This window comes from Anguilla rostrata, chromosome 1 (genome assembly GCF_018555375.3).
Source record: "Anguilla rostrata isolate EN2019 chromosome 1, ASM1855537v3, whole genome shotgun sequence".
Lineage (NCBI taxonomy): Eukaryota > Metazoa > Chordata > Actinopteri > Anguilliformes > Anguillidae > Anguilla > Anguilla rostrata.
Genome location: NC_057933.1, coordinates 19,237,521 through 19,251,888, shown reverse-complemented (window position 1 = coordinate 19,251,888; position 14,368 = coordinate 19,237,521). Strand labels below are relative to the sequence as shown.

The window sequence follows — 14,368 nt, the reverse complement described above, 5'->3', positions numbered from 1 at the left end:
ACTTAGTTTCACTAAGTTATCTCTCCGGATTCAAAAAAAAAAAAAAAAACTGTGAAATTATTTGGTATGTCCCTCGAATCCCCTGTCCATTTGGTTCGGCCTATATTCCGCTTCCGGTTCTGTCCGAGTCACAGTTGAGGTGTCGGTCTCTGGTTAACTGGCGCTTCTGCAGGAGCCGTCACCTTAGCCGCTATGCTGTCCCACTCCCGGTGTTTCACCCGGACTCTTGGGCGCTCGCTCTCTGCTCTCACCCAGGTATTCGACATGACTATTAAAATGCACTTTTGTAATAAGTACCGGTATTACAGGGGATTGCTATCTAGCTAGCCAACTGTTACTAGGCCGCCAGTAGGCCTCACCACAACTCAAGACGTTTTGATGCCAAGGACAGAGTGACACCCACCCTGTTCTCATCTAGCAGAATTGCGGTTAACGTTAACTTTAGCCAGCTACCTAGCTAGTTTCCCATAAAACATTGATAGCTGGTAGCTAAGAGCCGAGAATTAAAATTCATGTTTAGCGATCGCCTTGGTGTAGCTCTGTGTAGATTAGCTCTGTGCGCTTTAGCTGCTTGCATGCTTGGTGGAAATTGTAGGCTAGTCTAAAGTTACGGAGTCGGCCAAATCGTGCTAGCTAGCTAGCCAAGTAAAGATTGCGGCTAAGTAGCTAGCTACGTTAGCCAACTATAGTAAGGTCATTTCACCGTCTGCAAACTGTCGTTTGTAAATGTACATGTATTAGTCCTCGTTGTTAGAAATGCTCATACGGGCTACAGAGTCGTTTGTCGTATCCACATATATTTAGCTGTTTTAGTGTTATTACATGTTTTATCGTTACTCTCCCCTACCTTGCAAGAACAGAATTCCAAGTCGCCAACTACATGAAAAAAAACAAAGAATGTAGCGAAGTTTTGAATTTGTAAAAAATTTAGCAGGGACGCGTATTATGCGCCACCTGTTAAGGCCTGTATACCCATGAATAATGACAATATGAAGTGACCAAGCCGTACTGTTTTCATTGTTCAATAATGGAAGGTATTTTACACACCATTGACAAGTGCAGGTCTTATTGAAGGTCTATATTGTATAAAGTAACAGTATTGTATAAGGTAACAATCGCTTAAACGTGTTGGTTTCTTTTGACATTTGGCACATCTGCAGTTATTGGTCAAATCAAGATTGAATAAACTTCATAGTATACAAAGGGAAGCTAACGTATATTCATTGAAAATACGAATTCACGATTTTCTTTTGTAGATACCACGCATTCTCATGATATACTCTATTCATAGTGCCGCACATCTTGTGGTAGGTTATTTGTTTGTTTTTTTCAGTGGTTAGAACTAAGCACTTTGATCAAGAGAACAGCGCCGCTGTAAACTTTCCATTGCACGTCCTAATACATTGTGCCCTTAAGGTAAAAACCCACAAGTCGAAGTCTAAGCACATTGTCTTCATTACTGCATTCAAGTGCGTACATTGACGGCATTTCCTATGTACAGTTGTTCATTTTGACGCATTCTGATAAATTGCACTCCACCACATTCACAATACAGTAAATTTCTCCTGGCCTTAAAGTTTGTAGTCTGGAATACGCACTACTGCATGCGTGTGTCACCCCTTGGACAAAGTCACCCTGTCATTGTGTACCCTAATCCCAGTCACATAGGTTCCTTGGAGCCGCATGGGTAGTACATCTATTCTATATATCTGCAGCTATATCTACATCTATATATTTAGAAAATGAAACTGTTACATGATGATGATGTAAGGCCTTGTGATAAATATTTAAGTTTTTCTTGCTTAGGTTCAGGTCTGTAACTTTTAATGATTAACTGAAAAGCTACAAGTCAAGTTTTACCACCTCATTATTTTGTACTTGGGACTTTAAAGAACTTGAAAATATACAAACACGCATAGCATTTTGAAAGTGAGGATGAAGAAATGCTCAAATACAGATTCTCTGAAAGGTAGTGAGGTGTAAGTTAACATGACAGCTGCACTGATTTAAAAATAGTCTGAGAATGGCTCTGTAGATTCTTGTCTAGTGCATTCTTGTGATTGATCTGTAGTGGTTATGCACAATACAGAAATTCAGGGACTGATTTCAATAACTGATCTTTGTCTAGCTGTATTGACCCAATACCAGTGCCTCAGTGTGTTTTAAATTATGAAACAAATATAAACTGAAACCACATTTCACACTGATTCAAGAAGCATAGATATCAGGTTATGAAGGAAAATATTTGTATAACAAAATGTTTCATCATCTTACCTTTTATTAAACAGGAAGCATAAGTCTTGAGTTAGTCTCTGTGTAGCTTTTCTTGTGATTTTGTGATTTTGACTGATTTAAACGATTCAAGCAATTGTGATAAGGTTACTTTATGAGCTTTACATTTTATAAGCCTTACAATTAACTTGCATCATCAGCTGAACATCTGTGGTGCATGTATGTTCTGTCTTTTCTTTTTGTGCAATTATCTGCCAATACCAGTACAAACCATATGTTATCGTTGGGGCCATCACTTTTTCTTGGATGGTACTTCAGTCCTCAGCTAGAGGCCGCATTAGCCTCTTTGTCAGGCCCCTTCTCAAACAATTATCCCATTGGTACTACCTCAATAATCTTAAATTGGTAAAGTAATTGCCACTCTTTGGTTAAAATAAGACAAGTACAGAGTTGCATTGAAACACTGCCTTGATGCCTCTTGCACATTCTTGCGTCACTTGGATTAATGTCCTTAAAGACATTGTTCTTCTTGATCTGTGCCAGTGGAGTGAATTATTTCCACGTCATGAGTAATGTAGTTGCAGCTTTGTGTAGATTTTAAATCTTTTAGTTTCCTTTTTGAATTTCTGAGTACACATTATGCCTGTAAGCATTTAAATGTGATTGAGTAGTTTTTGGGAACAAAGGTTATGGAATTATGCAATTGTAAGTTGTGAATTATGTCATACCATCAGTAGTGAGAATGGATGGGCATTTATGGATATATGAGCGCGTTAACTAAAATGTGTTCTTCAGATATTCAAAAATTGTTTTCGAAAATTAATATGTCACTTCATTTTAACAGGGTAACAACGTGTTGGGGCGAAGGGCCGTATCAGGTGAGTTTAAGTCAATTTACGTGTTTAATACTTTTGACTGCGCTAGTGGATTCAGGTTTGTGGTGACATTTTAGAGCCTCCTGTTCTTGGTAAATATCTCCCTAAATCATCATGGTGAATCATTGTCCAGAAGATGATAATATTTCTGAAGCACACTGAGGACATAAAGGGCCTTTGAGAGGTTAAGGAGGCTACATGTCACAATGAGCCACTTGAATACAGTACGCGGTGCAGTACGCTCTTCAGATAGCTCTGCTTCAGTAATGAGCCATTGTTGCTGGACTCTTAATGTTTTTTTCACTCCTTTGAAGGTCTTTCTGCCTGCGTTCATGTTGCTTACAAGAACAGCCATCCGTAAGTGGCATCTTTTTCTCAATATTTGCCTAAATCTACTTGTCTTGTATAATTTTGTTTGTTCTTGTATTATTGATTTATTGATTTATTTTGCATTATTATTATTACATTTTTGAAAGACATTTGTGAACACACACTTGTCATGTGGTCTGAAAAAAGAAAAACAGTATGGAGTATGGAATTGATGGCCACTTAATGTCCTGTAGTCTATATGAGTCTGACATCTGGTTATTTCATTCATTAGTCTTAAGGAAAGCATACCTAACTGGTGGAGGCAAGATCATGTTCCTGAATTGCAGAAAGTGAGCATTTGAGTTATGTTACTTAGAACATATCCTCCAGTGTGTTATTTGCTTTGAAGTAACAGGACAATTTTTGAGGGCTAGTTCCACAAAGTTACACTGGGTACTGTCAGCGTTCTATTCCCTAATGAATTCTGAACACACACAAAAAAAAAAAAAAAAATTTAATACTACTGGAGTTGTTACTCATGTATTTGTGCATAAAATAATGTTGTCCAGGTCTTTTTGGGGTTTAATTAATTCCACGAAGTGGCATATGACATACAATTATAAGGAATTTGGTTCTCTGTGTTTTAGTGACAAATTATATAAGTCTGTCTCTCATAAATCTTTCTTGTGGATTTGACAGCCAAAATAATGTAATTTCCCTAACCATTGCCCTAACATTTCAAAGTAAGTATCAGGCCTTGGGTTAATAAATTGCGTTCTGAGGTTCATAAAGCTGGTATTTATGGCAGGGCTACCATTTAGAAATGGTTTGTCTAAGGCTAATACACTAATTTATAACCTAATGTCTCCTTATTTTGAATTTGAAGAGATCATTTTGGGTGATCTTAATATAGACTGGTTCACAAATGCTTCAGATGATTTTAAGGAATTCTGTGGTGATCTTAATTTAACCAAGTTTATCATGGAACTAACTTTACCAGATCTAAAAAATAAAATAAAAAAGAAATCAAAATCTACTTCTATAGACATAATTTTATCTGGTAAACCTGAGAAAATCATTGCAAAAGGTGTTTGCCTGGGTATTTGGGACAACTGTCCCATAGCCTGTTAGGTGTACAAGACTGAAGAGAGCTGGACTGTTGCCAAATTTCCAAATTGCCCTACCTGGCTGAATTTCTGGGGTCTCTTGTTAATGTCCAGGTTAAATCATTTCATGTGGAGCCACTCTATGCTTAGCTTCTATCAGTCTGGGTTCAGGGGGAAGCATAGCAACATCACTGCCACATCCTCAGTCTTAAATTATATTGCGTCTTCCTTAGATAGGAAGCTTCATTGTGCTGCACTTTTTGTTGACTTTCTAAGGTCTTTGACACAGTAGACCATCGCCTGTTATTACACAGATTGTTTTAGACTCTGCTGCCTGCATTTGGTTCCATAATTACCTTTTGGACAGATTTTGGTGTGTTAAAGTTGGTGATGTACAGTGTGATTTTTTACATTTGTCAAAAGGTGTTCCTCAAGGATCAATACTGGGTCCAGTCCTGTTCACCAGTCCTGTTCCTCATTCATTTACATCAATGATGTTCAATTTTTGAATGGCTGTAATTTTCATCTTTATGCAAATGATAGAGTTCTGTATTACTTCTCTCACTCTATCCCTTTGGCTGTTGAATATCCACTGCATGCTTTTGTTGCTTTGCAAACAGCACTTAAAGATCTTAAACTTGTTTTAAATAGTATTAAAACTAATTTTATGCTGTTTACCAAAACCAAAAAGTTGATCATAGTGATCTCCAGATATCCACTCTAAATGGTACTCCTCCTATTGAAAGAGTCCGCCGTTATAAATAATTGGCTATTTGGATAAATGAAGTTCCGCATCAGTAATCTGGTTAAAAAAAATTGCTGTGGCTGAAACATGGCTTCTTATATAGGAACAGAACTTACTTCCACGTGTTTATCAGAAGTAAGTCCACTTTTCCTTCAGTCCTTGATTATGGGGAAGTAATTTATAGACGTGCAGCTTTTACTCCTCTATGACCCCTAGATGCTTTATACCATTCAGCAGATTTATTACTGGTGGCAATTGTGGCACCCATCACTGTGTCCTGTATAAAAAAAAGGGTGGGTGGCTTTCTCTGTAAGTATCTGTTGTTTTATAAGGCCCTCCTTCACAAATGTCCCTCTTACCTCACGTCACTTTTAGTCTTGAGAGATACTATTACACACGTCCCCAAGACTGTCTGGTTTTTTGGCTTCCTCAAAGTTGCGTTGGCTTGAATTTATTGCATAAGGAATTGAAACTTGACTGTATCTCATTTTTACCTTTTTGTATTTGAGTGTAATTGTTTTTTTAATAATGACCCTTTTGTGAATTGTATTTAATGTATTTCATAAATATTTCTTATTCATATTATTAATATTATTTTATTATTATTTTTACTATTTTATTTTAAAATTGTGTTTATATTTTTTGGTTTTGTTTTAATGTATTCTTTAATCTCTGCACCATTCTAAATGGGGGATTGTTCCCTTAATGTCTTCCAAGAAATAATTAAACGTTGATTGATTGATTGATTGGTGTCAGGAGCACAAAACCTGGACCCCTGAGCAATGGAAAAAGTAATATGGTCTGATGAGTCTTTTTAATCTTTCTCCAATATCTGAACGGTTTTATGTTTGGAGAAAGCCAAAGGAAGCCTTTAAGTGTCAGTTCCCAGCTGTTAGACATACTGGATCTGTAATGGTACGGGCAGCTGCCTCTTGGGAGTCATTGTTAGGATGATTGCTCTGCATATAACGGCCCAGAACATGAAGCCATTTTACAAGACCAGGTGCGTTGCAAACACTGTTCCCTCGTGATATCCCCATATTCCAAGGTGATAATGGCCACCCCACACACTGATACATTCAGTGAAGGTTTCATGAACAGTCAGATGGCTTCCATTGCCTCCACAATCATCAAACATCATCAGATTTTTTATGGGAAGTGTTGGAGCACAGAGTGTGAAGTAGATTTCCAGCTTCTTCATCTTGAAACTTTTCTCGAAAAATTATCCACTATGCACTGTTTCGAATTTTGACAGCATTCCAAGAAGGATTGGAGCTGTTGTGAAGGAGAACATGGTCCACAAGCGAGGTCAATTAGTCAATAGCTTGCACCTCACTAATTTCAACTATGCCATTCAGTTGCATGTGGCACATGTAGGCTGTATGGTATCGGTGGTGCTTCTCTCCAGCTCCTCTGATTAGAAACGTATTCTGGAGATTAAATATTACTAAAATAGTATAACTATACATAACCTAGTGTGTGCACAAGCATTGCTGAAGAGACGATTTTTACTGTGACTTTCAGAAACTGCAACGCCAGGTCCAGTGTCTTCCAAATCAGATACTTCAGGACCTCTTCAGTCTGCAGTATGTAATCAGTGCTTTCGCTTCCTCTGAATTTATTTTTATTTTTTCTGTGCACTGATGGAAGGGCATCGTCGTTCTTTCTGAACATCCATATTGCGTCTCGCTCCCTTCTTTCTCTCAATAGGGGATGAAGTTGTCACAGTGAACACGCCAGCGTTCGCCGAGTCCGTCACAGAGGGGGACGTGAGGTGGGAGAAAGGTACGCCTTCGGTTTTGGTCTTTCCCACCTCCCGCCCTCTTGCCTTTGCCTTTGTGCTTTTTGCAGTTGTTCTGAACCGTGCTCACCCCTCAGCAGAGAACGAATACGACCGTTCTAGCAGCTGATCAGTGCATGACCCTCTTTTCTTGTAGCTGTTGGGGACACGGTCGCTGAGGATGAGGTGGTATGCGAAATTGAGACCGATAAGGTATAGCACCCCTCGCGTCCTACATGAAAGCTCGTAGTGCGTGTGTCCATTTTGGCTGCTGTGTGCGGTTCTAAGTGGTTACATACCCTATGGTGTCGCATTACTGTGTTGTTACATTGGTGTGACCCGCCCCCGCAGACCTCTGTACAAGTGCCCTCGCCTGCCGCCGGCGTGATCGAGGCCCTCCTGGTACCGGACGGAGGGAAGGTGGAGGGGGGAACCCCCCTCTTCAAACTCCGGAAAGGAGGTGAGTGTTCCCTTTGAGGTGCTTATCAGGAGGATCTTTGTCATTGTTTTTATTATTAGCATTTATGCTAATAATATTTTATTAGGAGAATAATTCTATACTCTAGTACCATATCTTTGTCTTTTTGCTCATTGTAAGCCAGTTTTATTAGCAACTGAAATTACTGAGTAGTCCTTTAAAGTTCTAAAAACGGAAGGCTGTAATTTGTGCTGCTATCGCTGTATTACCGATTGCCTAACACTTCGCTGAATTTCCGCTCCTCAGCTGGTGCTGCCAAAGCTGCTGATGCTCCGCCCCCTGAAGCTCCCAAAGCGGAGGCCCCTGCAGAGGCAGCAGCCCCCCCGCCACCTCCGCCCCCGCCCGCTGCCGCGGGTCCCATCCCCACCAGCTTGCCCCCTGTGCCACCCGTCCCGGGACAAGCCGCGGACGCCAAACCCGGTCAGTCCGTCCCGCCCTTAGCGCTCGCCTGCAGGGAGCGAACGTTTAGCATTGCTAGTGAACGCGCCGCATAGCGACGGAGCGAACGTTTAGCATTGCTAGTGAACGCGCCGCATAGCGACGGACGCGCGCTAACGCTTCCGCACGCTAACGCTGCCGTCTGTGTCGGTTCACAGTCTCTGCAGTCAAGCCCACCACAGCCCCAGCTGCCCCGGCTGCCCACACTGATGCGGCAGCAAAAGGGGCCAGGTCAGAGCACAGGGTAAGGGCCGACCAAGCGCCTCCCTCACGCACACCACAGGGGCACCGCAGAGCATGTGCCCCTTCCACAGCACTCTTCACCTGTTTACGTGCTGACACTTCAGGGCTGCAGCTATGAATCAGTATTGAGAAGTTCTGCTTTTATTATTAGTGTCCGCTGCATCAGTAACTTCATGTGCGGGAAGTTTGTTTTTTCTCTCTCTCTCTCTCTCTCTCTCTCTCTCTCTCTGTGGTGAATGTTCAAGTTTTTTTTCTTCTGTACTGCTGTTATGTTTTAGAAACTGATCAGTAACTGGAGCAGGGCCTCAAATTTACCAAATACTTTCTTGGTTTTAAAGGGTCGTGGCTGCACTTCCTGGGGTTAATTTTTAAACTTCCTGTTATTTCTGCTCAGCTTGCTGTGGAAGAGTGTTTAATTCAGTTGTATGTGTTGGCGGAATTTCTGAAAGCAGGTTGCATTCTGTGCAGTCTGTGGATTTCACACCTGCTCACACACAACACCTGCAGAAGCAGTAGCAGTGTTGAAAGCAACAACAGCTTCTTCTGTAGGGCAGGTTACCTTTGAGGAGTGGGGGGTTTGACTGATTTGGTTTGTCCTGTTTAACATGGCAGGTGAAGATGAACCGTATGAGACTGAGAATCGCTCAGAGGCTGAAGGAGGCGCAGAGTACCTGCGCCATGCTAACCACTTTCAATGAGGTTGACATGAGGTGGGACACCTTGTCAAATACAGTTGTCACTGTCAAATTTTGCACACTTGTGCTTGTGTGCGCACGTGTATGCGTGTAATGATTTATTCCTCATTTCGAATTTTTCATCACATCATTCATGGCAAAAAATTTTGTATTGGCTTGAAAAGCACATTTCAGCTTTGGTATTAATAGAATCAATACAGCATTTACACAAGTGTTTATGGATTTCATTCCAAGAGCTTTGTGAAACATTAGACCTTCTTAAACAGGGGAATGTAAATATTTGGTCCTAATGTAGGTAAAACAAAAGATAAGCCTGGTAAAACAAGCTTTATTAATTTATGGGGGAAATGCTACTGTTAATGTTTTTTTCCCAGGCAGAAGATGACACTTTGAGCATTTCTTTTGAGGGAAAACAGTGGTGTCGGCTTACCTTTATTTGGGGTCCGCTACGTGTCGTAATCAAATTCCCATCGACGGGGTGGAGGAAGACTCCGAAGGACCGCGGCAATCTGGAGACTAGGGAAGGAGACGGGTTAGGGGGCTGGAGCGTCTGCGGCGTCCGCTGAGACCGGCTCGCTGAGCGGAAAAGCAGCCTGAAACGGAATAGGCTTTTATGACGGGGCAATAAGATTTGGAGGGTTTTCGAGAGTGAAGATTTTTATCGCTTCTTCTCTCCTTTCTCGGAGAGCGTGCGTCTTGGGAGGCCGTAATGCTGTTAGCGGAGTAACCCTAGAGTTTAAACGAGGTTAGAGGCAGGAAAACAAACAATTAAAAAAAAAAGGGAATGGAAGGGGGCCGGTTTTTATCGCGCGAAGGAAGAATGAACGCCGGTTCCACAGGAACGGCCAGCGGTCAATAACTTGGGTTTAATGGGCCGTCTTTGCTTTTACCGAAAATCTTCCGTTGCGGCGACGAAACCACATAATAATCGTTCATCTCGTTTCACTGGGTCAGCTAAAGAATGTTGCGTTATGAAAGTGTAATTTAAGGTGAGAACCCCTCCCTGCAAATTTATCACCCCAGGTGGTTTTCTAATTGTGTCCCAAATTTCTCTTATCAGCAACATCCAGGAAATGAGAAAGCTGCACAAGGACGCTTTCGTGAAGAAGCACGGCATCAAACTGGGCTTCATGTCTGCTTTTGTCAAAGCCGCAGCCCACGCTCTGACTGAGCAGCCCTCTGTGAACGCTGGTGAGGGGTTATTTTTACCATTACCCAAGTTTCATTGGTTTTTAAGAAGAACGTCAAACGTCAAATCGGTCTTGCCATTAACCAAGTGTTTGTGGCCAGGCGCTGTATCTGGGCTTGCAGTCACGAATCAAGATTTCTTGTTAGTATCTTTCCTCTACATAAGCCACAGAACCCCACCTTTTTTTTTCTTTTTCTTTTTTTTTGTTTACCTGTTTCAGCAAGCCACAGTAAAAAGCAGGCAAGGCTGTTTTATATTCATGGTTGGCCTCCCTGTATCTAAAAGACTCTGTCGTCTGTCGCCTGCAGCTTGTTTTGCACATTTTTTTCTGGTATACATTATTTACCATTATAAGAACCTCTGGACAATTAAATGCAGTGAGAGAATCAAATCTTGTCAGTATTTAGTATTCGTCCCATAAGTAAATATTTGTTGCCAGCTCTTTTGTTTCTCAATTTGGCTGCTTTGTGTGGGAAATGGGGAAGTCCTGTTTTCCTGGTTGCAGATCATCTTTTTTCTTTTTCTTTGCAGTCATTGATGACACAACCAAAGAGATTGTATACAGGGATTACGTTGACATTAGCGTGGCCGTGGCGACGCCAAAGGTAAAGGTTTCTTCAATAGCTTTGAGGAAAAACGTAAAATGTAACCAAAGCCTCAAACCTCGTCGTTTTGTTATTGACGAACAGGATTTGAGAGCCAAACTTTTGTTGATGTTCACTGCCCATGGCCAGGCCTGACAGTGGAGCCCACCTGTGGTGCTGTAGTACAGAGATACTGCAGGCTGAGCTAACCAGGGGTCTTACTTTCCCAGGGACTTGTGGTGCCGGTGATCAGAGGTGTGGAGAACATGAACTTTGCTGACATTGAGAAAACCATCAACGAGCTTGGAGAAAAGGTACCACTTTCTTCTGGGCTCTGTTCGAAGTCTGTGGATATGCATTTCATACAGATATGTAATCAGATATGTAATGGAAGTTATTTTAACTTGGTAGTTCTTTAAAGTCAACAGAACAAACTTGGGAAGCCACACTTCCTGTGCCATGTTGATTGGTTCCTCTTCCTCTCTTATTGAATAAAAGTTCTTTATTTGCCTGGCACATAGTGATTGCTGTTCTTGTGCATCCAAGTCTTTTTTTGTTCGACAGTGTAGTATAATGGGTAAGGTGTTAGCCTTGTAACCTAAAGGTCACAGGTTCGATATCCTGGTGTAGGTACTTATCCTGCATTGCTTCAGTATATATCCAGCTGTTTACTGTAATTGGATACAATGTAAATGCTCTGGATAGGACCATCCGCTAAATGCCTGTAATGTAATGTATTGTGACATCCAGGCTCGTAAAAATGAGCTGGCAGTGGAGGACATGGACGGCGGGACCTTCACCATCAGCAACGGCGGGGTGTTCGGGTCCATGTTCGGGACGCCCATCATCAACCCACCTCAGTCCGCCATCTTGGGCATGCACGGGATCTTCGACAGGCCGGTGGCCATCGGCGGCAAGGTGGGCGCGCGGGCGCTTCGGCGGGGTTTCGCTGCGTGGCGGTCCCGCGACGGAGCCGCACGTTGACCCCCGTGTCGCTTCTGAACCCCGCAGGTGGAGATCCGGCCGATGATGTACGTGGCCCTGACGTACGACCACCGCCTGATCGACGGCAGAGAGGCGGTGACCTTCCTGCGCAAGATCAAGGCTGCCGTGGAGGACCCACGAGTGCTGCTCCTGGACATGTGATCTGTAGCATGGAGGCCATTTAAAAAAAAAAAAAAAACTGCTCCCCTTACAAAAAAAGCAATGGTTATACCTGCCCCCCCCCCATGTTCCTTACTGCAGTTGATATATTATATTGGTTAAACAAAGGGAGAGAAGTGAGTGTTTTCATGGTTCACTTACAAGTGAGAATGGTGGTTTGGAGTTCTGCATGGGTTTGAATGGTAAAGAGTTTCTTGCAAATGTGCAGTATGAAACAGACAAGGGTTTCGGTGGACCAGGTTCCTACTTGGTGTGAAGACACTTTCAGATCATTTCGTTTGGGGGAAATGATCCGCTGTTCAAACAGTTCATATGAGGAAAGTTATTCCCACACACTACTTATAAGATTGTCAAGCTACACAGCCTTTTTTTTATATACTTTGGTACAACATTAATTGTTGGAATTAGTATTTAAGATGCAACGTCAACAGTATCTTTCACACAAGTTAGAAATCTGCTTCATTGATCACCCTGAGAACAGATTCTGCCTGTGCTGTACAAAAAACATGTAACTATTTAAGAAAAGATTTTAAAAACATTAAAAAGCAAGAGAATTCTATTTTGTTACGTATGTATTTATGCATATCCAAAACTATTTCATTATTTTCTTAGGTTTTTATACTTAATATTAAATGTTTCGGTTCATTCCTACATAAATGGAGACTTTCACTGCTTTATGCAAGTGTTTAAAAAGGCAGAATTCACACCATAATTAATTGTGATGTAATATAATATTCAACCTACTGATTTTAGCTTGTTGATAGAGTGAAAAAGTTGGTTGCGCGATTATGGAAATGAAGTACAGAGACCAGGCGTGTGACTGAAGGGTATGAATTTATTTACTTTGTGACATTTCTCATGACAGTCAGCCCAAACCAAAACCGACCCCACCATATTTCATAGAGCCATGGCCTAGCCATCTTAAGTCTAGAGAGGATGTGGTTATTTAGTTAAACTTAAACCTTTTGCTCACTGATCAAATATAGAGGGGCGGAAGTGTGAGGGATGTTCATCTGCAGCTACTGCATTAATCACCTTCACACGACAGGTGTAAAGATGTTTTTTTTTTTTTTTTTTTAATGTAGATATTCGCAAGTGTGTATTGGAAAGTAATTAGTATTTCCCTTTCGATTAAACCGCCTAACTGTATACAAGACACTTATGCCAAGGAAGTGTTGCAAATAACCGTAGTTAAGAATAAAGCCGCCGGAGTATAGCGTTCGGTGCGTGGTCTTGGATTACTGATTCTTCGTTCATATTCGCAAAGATAACGGCACATGTTTAGAACAACAGCTGTACAAAACGTTGTCCCGAAGGCGTATCTTCAAACCCAACGGAGACGTACGTCGCTCTTGTGAAGATTCAAAATAATTAAATTAACTCACTCCGCCAGTCTTCGAGCTGCTACGGTATACATTCACCTTTCCATAATGCAAGGTTAAGTGTACGCAGCTGCAGTGGGAACCCTTTACTACTTCGTTTACTTTAATAATTGCGGAGCACAATGGCTCCTAATAAGCATCTTTGTTTCACTGACAGCGCCTACGCAAACAGCGAAATAATGTTATTCTCGGGGAAACACGGAATTCATTACGCACACAAAAACTCAGAACATTAGATTTCCATGAGAATGGACGAGACTCCAATACGGATAAATAGACGGAACAATAATACAAGGGAATTATTTATTTATTTACCTTTAAAGCCACTCAAGATTCCATTAGCGGGATATGGAGAGTATTTTAATGCACTGTACGTGCTTCAAGGTGCACAGATATCCGTGTTTTTTGTTTTTTGAAAGCATTTTCTTAAAAATCTGGCACAAGACGCGAATATGAAATCAGTCATTTGCCTTTTAGTCTTTGTAATCAGGCAGATGAAAGGTAAAATAATAGAAATGGACAGTTTTTGAAAGATAGCCATTTGTTTTCGTTTGCCACTTCACAGATACCATTTCCCTAAATTATTCCGTCGCTGTCTGTCTCTCCATAAAACTGATTTCGATCTGAAATCCAGAGTTTTGGAGATTAACCTTTGTGGTCCAATGTCTCATCACCTCTATTGACGTAAAACGCGGTTTCGTTTTAAAGACGAAAGGGTGTTGCCTTTTTTTTGTAAAGGGCATCCTTGCCGACTACTTTTGTAGCTTACTGATAGCAGGTGATGTTCCTTCCACTCGAATGACAAAATTAGTAGTGCCAGGCTAAGTGGATTAAGGAGAAACAGAAGCATTCGGTTTGTGCTGCCTACCTGGGCCTATAGTTGCCTACAACGGGGGTCGTCGTGTAGCCTACAGCAAGCAAATGGTTTCAAAATCAAAACACGGTTTAAATCTCACTGTTTAGTGTAAATGGGCTATATTATGAACATGATGGGAATTATTCGTACTTTCAACATGTCATTTAACGGTTTGTGGTCAGATTTTAATTGTGGAGGCTAACTCGAATAAACGACTAAATGAATAGCATCCTTAGGCTAAATTGTAACCAAGGCCTGACCCTGTCGGCAACTCCATAGCGTCGTTTATTTC

The 14,368-nt window shown here is 41.4% G+C and overlaps 1 protein-coding gene across 2 annotated transcripts; it reads left to right on the top strand.

Annotated features, from left to right (window-relative positions):
• Nucleotides 1-97: 97 nt before the first annotated feature.
• On the top strand, nt 98-12,397 carry dlst (dihydrolipoamide S-succinyltransferase). 2 transcript variants are annotated; one of them, XM_064327891.1, is made up of 16 exons: nt 133-255; nt 3,077-3,110; nt 3,422-3,464; nt 3,709-3,766; nt 6,792-6,853; nt 6,978-7,052; nt 7,205-7,260; nt 7,399-7,507; nt 7,772-7,945; nt 8,122-8,207; nt 8,819-8,916; nt 9,962-10,092; nt 10,622-10,695; nt 10,905-10,988; nt 11,425-11,592; nt 11,686-12,397. In XM_064327891.1, the coding sequence occupies exons 3-16, from the start codon at nt 3,440-3,442 to the stop codon at nt 11,818-11,820; spliced, it is 1,335 nt and encodes a 444-aa protein (XP_064183961.1). In that variant the 5' UTR covers nt 133-255; nt 3,077-3,110; nt 3,422-3,439; the 3' UTR covers nt 11,821-12,397. The 2 variants fall into 2 exon arrangements, with proteins under 2 accessions (XP_064183952.1, XP_064183961.1); XM_064327882.1 differs by lacking the exon at nt 3,709-3,766 and having other exon boundaries at nt 98-255.
• Nucleotides 12,398-14,368: the final 1,971 nt, after the last annotated feature.